Here is a 14,739-nt window from a genome sequence, read left to right as displayed (position 1 = left end):
ATCTCTGTAGCCGATATTGTCTAATATTCTAATTGCTTTCCTTTGGTGTCGGAATATTCTATCAGAATCGTTGCATATCCCCAGGCGACAATACCATAAGAAATGATGGATTCATACAAGAAAAAATATGCCGTTCAAAGAGTTGCTTTTCAAACTTGTCTGGAGAGGTTTCTTACTAAAAATAGATTTCTCATTAGCTTTTTTGATAGGTAATTTATATGATGATCCCATTTTAACTCACTGCGAATTTCTTAGGGTGAATACCATGTTTTGGGTTTGGTTTTTATTCAGATATAATTCGTTTGCATTGAACCACCTTTCAGTTTGTGACTGTGCTTCAGAGGATAATATAAGTACCTCATCTAGAGTTTTAGCATTTGTTTGGATTGTAGTATCGTCTGCATATAGAATATATAACGGGTTCTCCCAATATGGTAGGTCATTAATGAAAATTATAAATAGTAGAGGTCCCAAAATAGATCCTTGCGGTACATCAGTTGTAATTTTTTTTTCTTGTTGATAGAGAATTGCCCACTTTCACAGTTTGAAATCGATTTTTCAAGTATGAGTTGATCAACTTTATAGTGTTGTCAGAAAAATTATATAGTTTTAATTTATTCAAGAGAATTTCATGTGATACACAATCAAATGCTTTGCTTAGATCACAAAAAGTTATTTCTGAATACTCTAGTTTTTCAAAAGTTGTTATTTTGTTGTTAAGATCTAGTATCGCCATTTCAGTGTTTCTACCTTTTCGGAATCCATACTGGCTGTCTGTGAATATGTTATGATTCTCAAAATGATGTACAATTTGTAGAGCTATACATTTTTCAAATATTTTTGATATTATTGGTAGCAGAGATATTGGTCGGTAGTTTGTAGGATCATTTGTATTTCCACTTTTGAAGATAGGTATTACTAATGCTTCTTTCAAGACGGAGGGGAAAATGCACTCTTTTGTACACTGGTTCAGCAGTTTAGTTAGAGGGATTAGAATTAAATTTGATATGCATTTGATCACTTCAACATTCAGTCCATATATATCTCAGCTGGGTTTATTTTTCAATGACTTTATTACATCTCTAACTTCATTGTAGGTAAATTCTGTTAGAGTAAAATGTTCAAAATTCAAATTGTTTAGTTTTTTGAGAGGGTTCAAGTTTGAACTATCTATTTTTTGGATTAGGTTTTTTGCATTATTTACAAAGTAGGCATTGAAGGTGTTTGGTGAGACTGGTGGGTCTTTACTTCGTTGTTCTCTGTTTTTGTTTTCCTTTATGATATTCCACATGCATTTATTTTGATTTTTCGATTTTTTTATATGATTATCATTACATTCCCTTTTAGCACATACAATAGTTTTTTTGAATATTTTTTCATATTGTTTAGTTGTTGTTTGAGATTATCAGAAGGATACTCTGTATATATTTCATTCAAGAGGTGTAGCTGGTCCCGCATGTTTCTTATTTCGCCATTAATCCATGTATTATTCGCTTTTTTGTTTCTAATATCATATCTTTTTTCAGGAAATGAGTCCATGAATGCTTTTTCTAATATACCAATGAGAATTTTCATTTTATCATCAGTTTTTATGTTGTCATCAATAAATGGCCAATCTGTGTTTTCAATGATGTTGTAGAATAGAAATCCACCCGAATCTGTTATAGGTCGGCATATCTTTTTATTTATTTTCAATTTGTTCTGATGTATTTCCAATTTCAAGATTTGTCCGTGATGGTCAGATAAACCTGTTTCTATTGTTGTTGTTTCGTAGGGATAAGATGTAAAATTTATGAATATATTATCAATACAATTTTCTCCCCTAGTAGGACAGATAATCATATTCTGAAAACCGAAAGACTTAAGCAGATCACATAGGGCTATATTTTCCTTGTATTTTGTGCCAAAGAGTACATTGAAATCTCCAGCCAATATGATATGTTTTGTGCAATCTAATTTTTTGAAAATATTTTCTAGTGAGTTCAAAAAGATGTCAAAATCTCCATTTGGGGATCTGTAAATGGAAAGAATAAATATATAATAGTTTTCTATGAGAGCACCACAAATTTCAAAACTTTTTTCGGTACAAAAAGGGCTCAAATGATACAGAGATATTACATTCAAGTTCGGCTTACAGAGAATAGCTGTTCCACCATGTATGAATTTTTTCCTGCAAAAAGAAGATACAACAACATAATCATTGATGCGTAGGAACTCCATCTCTTCATAATTTAGAAAGTGCTCCGAGAAACAGCAGATATCGAAATTTTTGTCAATCAAGAATGATTCAAGTTCATTTGATTTGTTTCAGATTGATTGAATATTCAGTTGCAGGCATTGTATGTTGTAATCAATTTTTTCTTTCACTGATGATTTATTTGTTGAGATTTTGTTACATTTCGTTCGGCGCTTCTTGGCTCAGGCGAGGGTATAAAAAATTATATTGTGTACCGGCTGCTTTTTTCTCAGCTTCCATGAATTCCTCAGCAAGTGAAGGTTGTCCTTGATGTAAGATTTCTATGTGTCGTGTTTCATTTTCTTCTCTTTTTGAGTTTGTTAGTGTATTTCCATTGTGTTCTTTCACTGGAAATGAGTCAGATTTTATTTTGATGTATTTTCCTAGTAATTTACAGATATACCACTTCCCAGTTTTATTGATACTTCTATTATCTCGATGGTAGTTTCTTTGCTGAAGTATATTATTACATTCTACAACAGTTGATATAAGACCGGTATTGAATGCTTCTTTTGAAAGAGTGCTGTTATCGATGTATATTTTATTATTCATGTTCTTACAGTCATATCTGTACGGTTCAGTGATAATTAAAATGTTTGTATTAAGCAGTGTGTCTGCAAGTTCTTTGACTGGGAATCTATGTGTCTTGTTCGGCCATATTATGACAGTATCGCTTTTTGTGAAATGTTGGCCATTATTTATCGTCGTATATATTAATTCAGCTTCCGAACAATTTGGTTTCAAGATTGATTGCACTGAGTAACTGTTTGCTAGTTGTCTTCTTAGGAAGTCTGACATGTTTCGACCGTTATTTCCAGCAATAAAGACAATTTTTTGGCTTGCTTCTGTTATTGTAAATACTTCATTTAAATGTGATTTCTGTTTTCTCCATTCACTTCCTCTGTCGATTGATTTTTCTTCACAATAGATATTTTTTTCTTTTACAATTTCATTTGTGCCTCTTACGTCATTGATATTCGAGATGGATGGGTCGGTGAAGGTGGATTTACTTGCTGTTTTTCTTTTGTTATATGTTTGTGTGTCTACATGTTTTGTTGGTTTGTTTTGTTTCTCTCTCTCGTTCTTGAAGAGTTTAATTTGTTCCTTTAGTTCGGAGATTAGGATTTCTTTCTGTTCCAATAAAGTATTCATTTCTGATTCATTTTTCATTGCTTCTTCAACAAATAATTCATGTTGTCTTTTTAGTTCACTTATGTGTTTATTTTTGTTTTGGCTGTCATCGTGTAATTCCATTATTGTTTTCTCTATAATACTGACCTCAATGTCCTGAGTATCTGCCTCACTGAGTTGTTCAGTACAACAGATAATTCTGTTGCCATCTTGCCTCTTCAGTTTTCTGTACCTTGGTAGACAGCTTTTATGAAAAACGCTGTGGCATCTTGTACAGATGTAGTGACAAAAAGACTTGTTTTTACAGCATTTGAAGGAGCTATTTGAACTCATTTCTGTACTGGTTGCCATCTCACAGTAAAGATAAAAATGGTAAGGATTCGGAGAAATTTGCCTAATTTTCCTGGAGTACGATCAGATAGCTCGATATTGGGTTTTTGTTTGTACTTTTTGCTGAAACCATAAGAAGCTTATCTTCTTGCTTGAAATTGGCGGTTTTTGTTGTTGGTTTTTGATTGGAATGGGCCAAAAATGCAACAAAATTGCACTTTTGCTGAAAACTTTTTCATGGAAATGATGCACTGTTTTTTACAGGGTTTGTTCTCATTGACTACTGGACCAAAACTTCAACTTTTCATTCACACCATGTCCACTACTAATTTTGATATTATTGGAGAGTACACAAACACATGTCAACACTTTAACGTATATACTATACTTCTTCAGAGGTCTCCTTTTTTAGTTCAAGAATTGTCGGAAAATTAATAAATTCTTTTTTAACAATATCTTTTTCAAAAATATCCAGCTTACGATGAAAAGCAGACACGCTTTTTATCAGATCACATATTAATTTTCCATTTCCTTGTAACTCTGTATTGAGAGCATTTAAATATTTTAAAATATCTTTCAGAAAAGCCACAATCAGCATATTGCGCTCGTTTTTTATAAACTCAAAGTGCTTTCTGGCTCCATGCGTATCCAAGTTTTGCAAGAAGTAGGATACTTGTTCTTTTATTAGCCAGAAACGTTCAATTATTTGACCTTTACTTAGCCAACGAACATTGTTTTGTTGTAGTAAGTCAGAAAACGCAGAATCACATTCAGAAAAGAACTCTTTGTAATGTTGGTGCTGAAGAGCAGAATGGGATCTCATAAAATTCATCAACTTGTCCAAGTTGTCCATCACTTCTTTGAGTGTAGCACTAAGTTTCCCACAAAGTTGACATTTGTTCATCATCAACAATGTCACATGATTCATCAAGTCCTATGGCATAGCAAGGTGCCTTTTGCAGAAGTTCAAGAAGAGCGTTTTTAATGTCAGCAGCTAAAATTTCAGTTCTTCAAGTATTACTTCTCGCTGACAATAGAATACTTTGAATTGCAGAGACATCTTTTTTTTCAAAAAGTGACGTAACAACTGCCAACATACATTCCTTTACTATCTCAGTATCTGAAAATGGTTTCTGGTGTTTATTAAGTGTCCAGCACACAGGTAACACTGCTTCTGTGGATTTTTCTTGGTCGCTCATGCAACGAACTAGTAATTTTGTACTCTTTTCCTAAGAACTGAGATATGCCTTAATTTTTTTTTACGAGCCTGACTACCAAGAGGAAAGTTTTTGTGGAATTGATAATGAGTTTTTTCGTAGTGTCGCTTCAAATTTCCACTTTTAACAATAGCAACAGTTTTATTGCATATAAGGCACACTGGAACCGCTTGAGGCCTATCAGACAGCGTAAAACAATATTGTTCAATCCATTCTGCCAAAAACCTTCTATTTTCACTATCGACTTTTCGTTTTTTAGGATCCATATCAATGTAGGTACAGAAAGATTTTTTTATCAAACGAACGAAAACGACAGAAATCATAAAACAAATATCCGGTTACTCCGTTGTTTGTGCTGCAACTGATGATTGGTAGTCTGCTTTCCCACTCCCCCACTATCGATTTCGATACGCGCTCGTGCTTGTGTTTGTTTCAACAAAACAAAGCACGCTGAAGTAAGCGTGTGCTGTGGAATGCTCCCGCACATATTTCCGAAAAAATGGTACTAAGTTCAATCTATGGATGTTTTGTGTGCATAAAAGACATTTGAAAATATTTAAATCACATCAGTCTGATTCGCGCACACACACAGGCTAGATAGGAAACTTATCAGTAGTAGGTAAAATATGTTAACTAGGCAATTTGAAATAGAATACGTACTAAGTTAGATTTAAAAAACTTATAAATAGAGTTTATTCTATGATTTTCACTATAAGGGTTTTACAAAAACCGCGACACGTGTTTCGCTATACAATAGCTTCTTCAAGCATAACTAAAGTTACTTCTAAATTACACCTTATATACTAGCCAGTATCGGCTTTTTGGCCTTGTGGTATTTTAAGTTACTTCTAAAGTGTTCCATTTCAAATCAAAACATTTGGTTTTTCAACCAATGTTTAAAAGAAGAAGTGTTCCCGAGATTTGTCTGATTGAAGACCAATAACATAAGGTACGCTGCATTAGAAGGAAGTAAACATGGAAAATCAAATGGATAAAAATGGAGTGAAAGATACAGTACAGCAAAAGAGATGTTGCCAACATCTATCTTAAAGTGGTTCATACACAACTGTTGTGCAAACTCCACTACATTGAATTTCAAGTCATAGACTCGGATATTCGTGATAAAGTCAATGGTATCATACATAAGAAGTTTTCAACCCAGAGAAAGAAATTAGATGTTTTAATTCGGAGCAAGCCACCGAAGAAAAAAAAAAGGTCAAAGACATTGACCTATTTTCACATCATAGGTTCTTTAACAGATTTGTCAATCTCACGAACACTAGTTTCACAGAACAGGAAACTCATCTATTAGAAAAAGGTCTCAATTACAATATTAAACCCAACATAAATTCGACAAATTTAGAAGTCTTGGGAAATGATACAGATATCGCGTTGATGGGGACATGCTACGCCAATAAACATATTGCTGCAGAAATTTTAAAATCTGAAAAGATGCATAAGGGTAGGTTCAATCCGGAATTGAAACTAGTGAAATCCATAAAAGAGAAATCAGCAGAAGATAACATTGTTTTTACCCGAGCTGATAAAGGAAAAACGGTCATAGCCATGAACAAAGAAGAATACGTGGAGAAGACTTTAGACTTTCTAAATGCTGGCATGTATGATAGTCTCAGAAACGACCCCACCCATTTATATCAGAAAGAAGTCAAGGAAACTTTTAAAAATATTCATTGTGTCTCATGGATGAAAAGGAAAAATTCAGATCGTTAGTCATGAACCCACAACCACCGAAATTGTATTCATTGGTTAAATTACACAAAGATAACTACCCGATAAGACCGGTAGTTTCTTTCGTCACAGCTCCTTCAGTTAAAATATCCGAAAAACTCATTGCAATTATTCAAAACCACACCAATTTCAAATCAAAATTCAGTTTGAAGAATTCATACCATTTGATCAATGATATTCAAGATATTACACTCCCGGATAATGCCAAATTGATTTCATTCGATGTAAAGAATCTGTTTCCCAGTATCCCTCCGAATGAAACGATTATTTTGGTGGAGAATCTATTGGACAAAAACTCTGTCAATCCAGTAGTGAAAAATGAAATATTAGACTTGCTTACGGTATGTTTGTCACAGAATTAATTCCAATTCAATGACAAGTTTTACTCATCTTGCAAAGGTCTCATAATGGGAAACCCACTTAGTCCTATTCTGGCAGAGATTTTCATGGACGATTTGGAGAGAAGAATACACAGTAACCCATTGGTAAGAAGTTTTCTGTATTGGTATAGATATGTGGATGATATTCTGGTATGTTTTACGGGAACGAACAGACAGTTGACAAACTTTTTGAAGTTCATAAATTCTTTTCACCCATCTATCACATTCACAGTGGAGATGGAACAGGACGAATCTATACATTTTCTGGATTTGACAATAGCGAAAGTTAACAACAAACATGATTTTTCAATTTATCGTAAACCGGCACATACAGATATTATCATTCATAATTCGTCCACCCACCCATATCAGCATAAGGTAGCAGCTTTCAACAGTATGATCCACAGACTGATAAATGTACCCTTGTCAGAAGCGAATTTCAATAAAGAACTGAATATAATAAAGCAAATAGCCGTCAACAATGATTATGATAGTGGCCTGATACATTCTTTATTTTCAAAGAAGTTATACAGTCAAGCTTTGAAAGAAGTTTACCCAATTCGTAGAAAGGAGGATAAAAGTTATAGAACCTTAACCTACTTAGGCCAACCGACTACAAATATTTCAGATTTTCTGCACAGCAAAGGTGTAAATACTGCTTTCAAAACCAACAACAACTTGGGTATGTATATTAAAAATAATAAAGATAAAAGTTCAGTTTTAGAAAAATCAGGAGTGTATAAATTATTGTGTGGGTCATGTCCGATGTTTTATATAGGTCAAACTGGAAGAACATTTAAAACCCGCATAAAGGAACACAAATATAGTTTTCAGAACGGAAAAATAAATTCCACATATGCCAGGCATCTTCTCAGAGGGACATGAGTTCGACCATGAATACAAACCCCTCCATTTCCAGAAGAAAGGTTTGAAACTTAACCTGTTGGAGAGTATGGAAATAAACAAATTCAAAAACTCTCACCATCTTATGAACGATCAAACTGAATTGAATAATTCGCCTTTATTGAATTTGTTCACACGCAGGTAATAATAGTAAGGTATATTTACAGGTAGACTTTCGAAAAATGTATTGATACCTGACTTTTTCAGGTAGATTTATTACTTAGGTAGACGAATAGTTACTAGGTTATAGTATATAAGGTGTAATTTAGAAGTAACTTTAGTTATGCTTGAAGAAGCTATTGTATAGCGAAACACGTGTCGCGGTTTTTGTAAAACCCTTATGGTGAAAATCATAGTATTTGTGTTATTTTAATTGAGGTATTGTATACCTCATCTAATTTTTATATGTACTTGGTATGTAATACATTATTTGGGGCGGTCCGCGGGTCAACCTTTCGCGGTCCGTTTACGGACCGCGGTTCGCCTGTTGCTGACTGCTACTATAGACCATTATTTGCCAATCTGAAAATACTTCCTCTCTCTTGCCTGTATATTCTAGAACTATCTTGTAACATTTTCAAAAATAAAAAAAGCATTAGCATTCATAGTAATGATCACAGTTATTCAACGAGATTTAACCACCATCTAAAAATACCTCAAAATAATTTGTATGAAACTCTCAATGGACCCATCTCTGATGGTGTAAGGATTTACAATAAATTTCTAGAATCAATTAAAAAGGAAACTACTGTCTTTCAAATTCAGAAAATATCTCGAAACTTTTGTTGTCAAAAATGTTTTATAGTATCAAAGAATTTTATACCAGGTAATTAGATACTTTCACTCAATAATAAATTTCAATTTACTTAATATACACTATTTCTAAAATTGTCAATTTTAAATGTGAATTTACTATAGATAACGTGTTTTATATTACTTTCACTGTAATCTCTAAAACCAATAAATGAAATGATAATATTATAAAAAATCTGTGTGAAACTATACTATCAATACTATTACAATAAAAGACATACCTGCATCATATGGCGCACTTGAGTCGGTTCACATCTCTCAATCAATTCATTAATAGCCATTATCCTTTCAGCATTAGACCAAGTACTGAACTGTGAGAGCCATTCCGACATCTCAGGTGGAGGATTATCTTTGGTAGGAATAACAGCCCTGGGGCGGCCACTAGGAGTGCATGGCCCCAGAGAGGGCACGTTGGTTTTGTTATCAGACATTGTGCTGCAGGGTGATTCTGGTTGGCGTTTCTTGGTTGGATATCCATTATTGACATCCAACTTACGTTTACGCTAAAATCACACAAAAAAAGAATATTCAAAAGACAACTGAATATCTCATGAAATTATTTTTGGATTTTGCTATACCTGGTCAGAGAGAAGATTAAACATTTAATCATGGTTAGTCAACACTGAAGTGATACTAACTCTAGTCAAGAATTGTTCATCATTTTGTGATCAAGATTTTGTGTGAATTTGATACATAATGGTCCTGAATTTGCATCAAAAACACTTGAAGAATTTTTTTGCAAGCAATAATTAGGCTCAGACAACACAATCCAAACATTTATATTGTTTCTCACACATAAACCTAAATGTATGGTAGATTTATATGACTACCTACTTAAACACTTCTCAAAAGAGTATACCCTCAGGAGGAATAACAAATACATACAATAAAATTTTGAGAAACTATTTCACCTTAGTTATTATATTATAGATACAACTTACTATGCCTATCCAACAAAAACACTTAACCTACACATTGGAAAAATGAAATTTTTTAATAAATATTTCTCATCTTCCAATCGGCATGCCAATATAATTGAAGTTGTGGATTATATGTCGGTACCATGATCTAGGAAAATGTTTGGATATACCCTTTATACTTTCAACACCTCTGACTTTCTCAATGATGTTAGACAACTTTGCCATAAAACTTGACATAAGGCATTTCATGTAACCATAGTAAGAACATCTGCTATTAAAGATCTGGTACTTTACTATAGATAGTACCACGCACATTAGCTCTATATTATTCACCTACATTAATTATCTTTTAGAGATGATTTGCAGTATCGAGGTAATTTCGAGGTACAAGTTTGTGATTTCATAGCTTTTCAATGGGATGAAACATTAATTCTCGCCTATATGAGTGCCTCTATCGAGATATTCCTAGGAAAGTGACCAATGCATGAGTAAACTCAACCGAAAACAAAACAGATCAAATGTCTTCAAGACAAATTTGTTCATTATTTGCCATCGAACACTATTGCAAATATCTTTAGCAAATATCTTGGTCGGTCGGTAGCCAAGCGGTTCGGCGTGGGTGATTTGTTCACTCACTCGAATTGACTGCCGTGTTGGTCGGTGGTTCAAGCCCTAGTCTGAACGATCGATCTTCACTTGCTAGGGTCCAACCCGTGTTAGGAATCACACGTTAAAAGGTAAGACCTCGTTAATCCTTAGCTCGCACAAGTTTCGACTTCTGAGGGTTGTCGTTCGTAGGGGTGCGACAGCTGGTTAACGGAAAAACAGATTTTATAGTCTATTTCAAAAGAGTGTAGAGTAATAAAATCTCATTAAGTATTCAAAAGCGTTACAGGGTGATCCGTCAATAAATTCTGTCACTTCCCTAGTCCGCATTGCAAAATTATGTCGTTTCATAAAGAGCAGGTAGGTATCACCCTGTTTTAAGGGATTTGTCCATTGTTATCGACGGATAAATACTGAGCCAGAGGCGCGCTAGTGGGATAATTGCCAAAAGAATATGCATTCATAAAAATTATATTAAAGGAAATAAAAATTTAATACAACAGAACAGTGTTATTAAAAAAATATAAAATGTAACAATAAAATATATACGAACCGAAATCGGGAAATACTCACAAGCACACACGAACGAACTTTACGTATTGAAACACTTGTGGGGACTTTAAATCAATTTATTCACAAAAACGACAAGAACTTTACTGGATACGTTATTACAATTTGACACTTGAACAATACTAAAACTGTGAACTTCCCTTAACGTTTAACAACACTCTATTTATACCCTAATTGAATGTTCTAGAGATTACTAGGTACAATTTTCGAGAACCTTCCGAGAAAATAATTATTCAGACTACCCTTAATTCTAAACCCTAACCTAAGCAAAAGTGTCACTGTCACTGATACACTGGTCTCTGTCCAGATTGCTTATCCCGCTACAGTATATTTACAATTCAATTAAATTATTCTACATCAGTATAGTCTTCATCCGAAGAACTGTCATCATCCCCTGGTGTTATAATTATAGGGTCAACCACCTGATCGACCAAGTTGTCCAGTTCCCACATTTTATCTTCCTCTTTTAAAACATGCTGGATTGCTTTTTGCCAGTTTTCTGATGTGATTTCCATAATGGCTTGATCAAACAATACCTTGACATCTTTCATTTTAAATGTGGTATTGTGCCTTGCAACATATCCTTTAACTTGTGCCCATATAAGTTCTATAGGATTTAATTCGCAATGATATGGCGGTAGGCGCAGCACAGTTACTTTATACTTTTCTGCTACATCTTCTACGGCATATTTCATGAAGCGAGATTTATGTTGTTTTACTATGGCTAGTAGTTCCTTCTTTACTGAATTCGTCTCAAACTGAATATCTTTATTTGACAGCCAGTTAATAATTTCTTGCTTTCTCCAAGCTGAAGTTGGTACCTTCTCTAAGCGCCTTGAATGGTAGCTTGCATTATCCATAACCACGACCGAATCAGCTGAAAGATATTTTAACATTTCCCCGAAGTAGTCTTCGAAGACATCCGAATTCATGTCCTCATGATAATCTCCCGTCCGGCACGACTCAAAGCTTAACAAACCTTCTTTTAAAAATCCGTCTTCGCTTCCAATGTGAGCAATTATAAGCCTCTTCCCTTTTCCCGAAGGCACTTTAATACCCGTCGAAAGGCCTTCTATGAAAGCTTGGCGAGAACTTGTTATATTTTTATCTTGCCACATTTTTTTGACTATATAACCTTCGTTTATCCACGTCTCATCAAGATAAAAAATTTTCTTTTGCTCTCTGCGGTACTGCTTTATAGTTGTCAAATATTTTCGTCTCCAGCAAACAATTTCATCACTTTCCAGTAATAGTGCAGACAAACTAGGGTGATCGTGTTTTATGCAATCATATACATTTAAAATTATAACTTTTTCGCAAACAGATAGCGGAGAATTTTTTACACTTCTTTTCTTTGGAGTAAATGTCCCCATTTTATAACTTTTTCACTATTTCTATATCACAATATCACTGTACGTTCAATCGGTGTAGTAACAATTACTATTATAACTCGAATGTTTAAGACACCATTACAATATATTTAAACCCTTTTTCTTAATTACCTGGGTTTAATAGGTATTGCATGATTGGTGGGCAGGGTCAAAAAGGGATTATTATAATGACATGGCACCTCGGAACTAAGTGTTAACCCTTTTTTGAGAAATCATGCTCAAGTATATGAACCCAAATTGCATATTAAATAAGTTTACAAGAACCACTAAAATTAATCTTAATCTTTTTTTAAGAAATTTTACTTACCTAAATACATGTAGGTACTTAGTTTTAGACCAAATTACTTCCCAAAAATGGCCTTTTATTATTATCTATGTCTGTAATTTTTAATTTACTTTAATTATTAAGTTTAATAATCCTAAGATTTGCCTACGCCCATAGACGACAACGAAATTCAGGCAAATTTTATGACACTTCATGATTTATTACTCTACACTCTTTTGAAATAGACTATAAACGTATTTAAATAGATAGTTCCCAAAATTCATTCATCTATGAAAGAATTGGTGATGTGCACCCTACCATCTTTCTGGAACCAATGAGCTCAACTGTTTCTTAATTCAATAGCTTCAGGAAAAATTCTCGAAAGAATTAGCAAGTTTTAACGTCACTGAAAATATATAAAAAATATAAATAGTAAAAGCACTCCGGATGGCTTATATTTTGATCTTTCGAAAACATCGTGACATACATAAACTATAAGACTATGGCACCAGAGAAATATGCAATAATTGACAAATCGTACCCAAGCCATCTGTATCAAAGAAAACGGTAGACAATATAATTCAAGAGAAACTACTGTAGGGGAGTGCCGCGGGGCTCGATATTGAGGCCAATTATTTTTTCAATATATGCCACTCACCTACCAAAAACCTCTCAATCCCGGATTGATATAAAAATTTGCAGATGATACATCAGTAATGACCCGTGGGCAAAATAATGTACAGCTATCGGAAATGGCAACAATGATTGATCCCAAAATGAATGACTGGTGCAGAAAGTTTCCTTGAAACTTTATAAAAATGAAACTGATACAATTATGAATTCAAGAGCCTTAGACTTGTCATCAAAAACCAAATGAAAGCTGCATATGATATTTTTTTGAATTCTATAAAGGAATCTGTAGTGACTAATCCTCAATCATTGTGGTCATATGTACATTCCAAGAATAGAACTTCCCATATTCCAGGTAGGATGAAATATGATGACTTTGCTATTGATTCTCCAGATGAAATTGTACATAGTTTTTCAATTTTTTTCACAGTACATATTCACACTCTGCAGTTGATGAAAATACTTTGCATCCATGCTTATCAAATTCAAATTGTTTTTATAATAATATAAACGAACAGGAAATCTTGATTGCAGCACGTTTTCTTTCATTTTATAATTTTGTTATTCATTTTCTCAAATTGTAACTTTGTAATTATAAGAATCTATGTTACTTTTTTAACATACTTAGTTAACCCTGTAAATGGTTTTTAACTGTTGGGTAATAAAGGCTATTATTATTATTATGAATCCCTTTATGATAGGTTTTCTAGCTGTTACGCTTGACCCATGTCTTAATTTGGAAAATCACAAAAATGTATCAGACAGTTCGATTTGTAGGTTAATTTACTACATAAGAGATCAAATATCAATCAACAGCATAAAGATTTATTACTTCACACATGTTCAATTAATTATCACATATGTAATAATTTTCAGAGACACTTCCACTAGTGCAAACAAAATATTGCATCACATAAAAAAGTATAAAATGATGCATGTTGAAAATTGGGTACACATGTTCACACGCGAATCATATCAGAAATCTAGAAATACTCACTGTGCCCTCATTAAATTTTTTACCTCTTGTTATGTTTGTCAAAAAGAAGCCCCCCTTTTTCTTGCAATTACGACTCATATACTATTGACATGGAGATAACGATCAGATGGTGAAATAACCTTGCTATACCCACTCATAAATCCAACTAGTTTGAGGCTGATACTGACTACCAAGCTATGAAGGCATATAACTATTTACCAACAAAAATAAAGGACTTTCAAAAGGCTGTCAAAAACATCTGAAGGAAAACACTTATTTTCTTCTGCCTGTTGGCATCCCTGAGGCGTTTCATGATATTTTTATTTTACTGATTGTATTTTTTATTCAACTGATACATGTAATATATTTTGAATATGTTTTTGATAGTGAAATTTGCTTTATTATGTGCTCATTTCCTTTCTTCGTGAAGTTGCTTGTACTTTGTACTTTATGATAATAAAAAGCTTTTCATTATATTGTGGAACATTAAAGGACACTAAATGATTGACAAATTTTAGAGCATAAAATTAGATGATGACAGTCCACTTGAAAAAACCAAGGTCTTGATAATCAAACATTTTTTGGATTTGTTTCCATGTTTAAACCTTGGACAATATAAGAT

At 33.5% G+C, this 14,739-nt stretch overlaps 1 protein-coding gene across 6 annotated transcripts in view; it reads right to left on the bottom strand.

Annotated features, from left to right (window-relative positions):
- Positions 1 to 14,739, bottom strand: part of ago (F-box and WD-40 domain protein 7) — a 115,130-nt gene that overhangs the window by 55,859 nt on the left and 44,532 nt on the right. For all 6 annotated transcript variants that reach the window (XM_074171698.1, XM_074171703.1, XM_074171702.1 and 3 more), the window contains one exon: positions 8,981 to 9,262. In XM_074171698.1, the coding sequence (XP_074027799.1) occupies positions 8,981 to 9,262 (282 nt within the window). The remainder of the gene's footprint in view (positions 1 to 8,980; positions 9,263 to 14,739) is intronic.

Source organism: Leptinotarsa decemlineata, unplaced genomic scaffold (genome assembly GCF_025532065.1).
Source record: "Leptinotarsa decemlineata unplaced genomic scaffold, Ldec_3_MD MMD2_tig00000035_RagTag_RagTag, whole genome shotgun sequence".
Lineage (NCBI taxonomy): Eukaryota > Metazoa > Arthropoda > Insecta > Coleoptera > Chrysomelidae > Leptinotarsa > Leptinotarsa decemlineata.
Note: the sequence above shows the minus strand (reverse complement) of the source record. Positions and strands in the feature narration are given on the sequence as shown.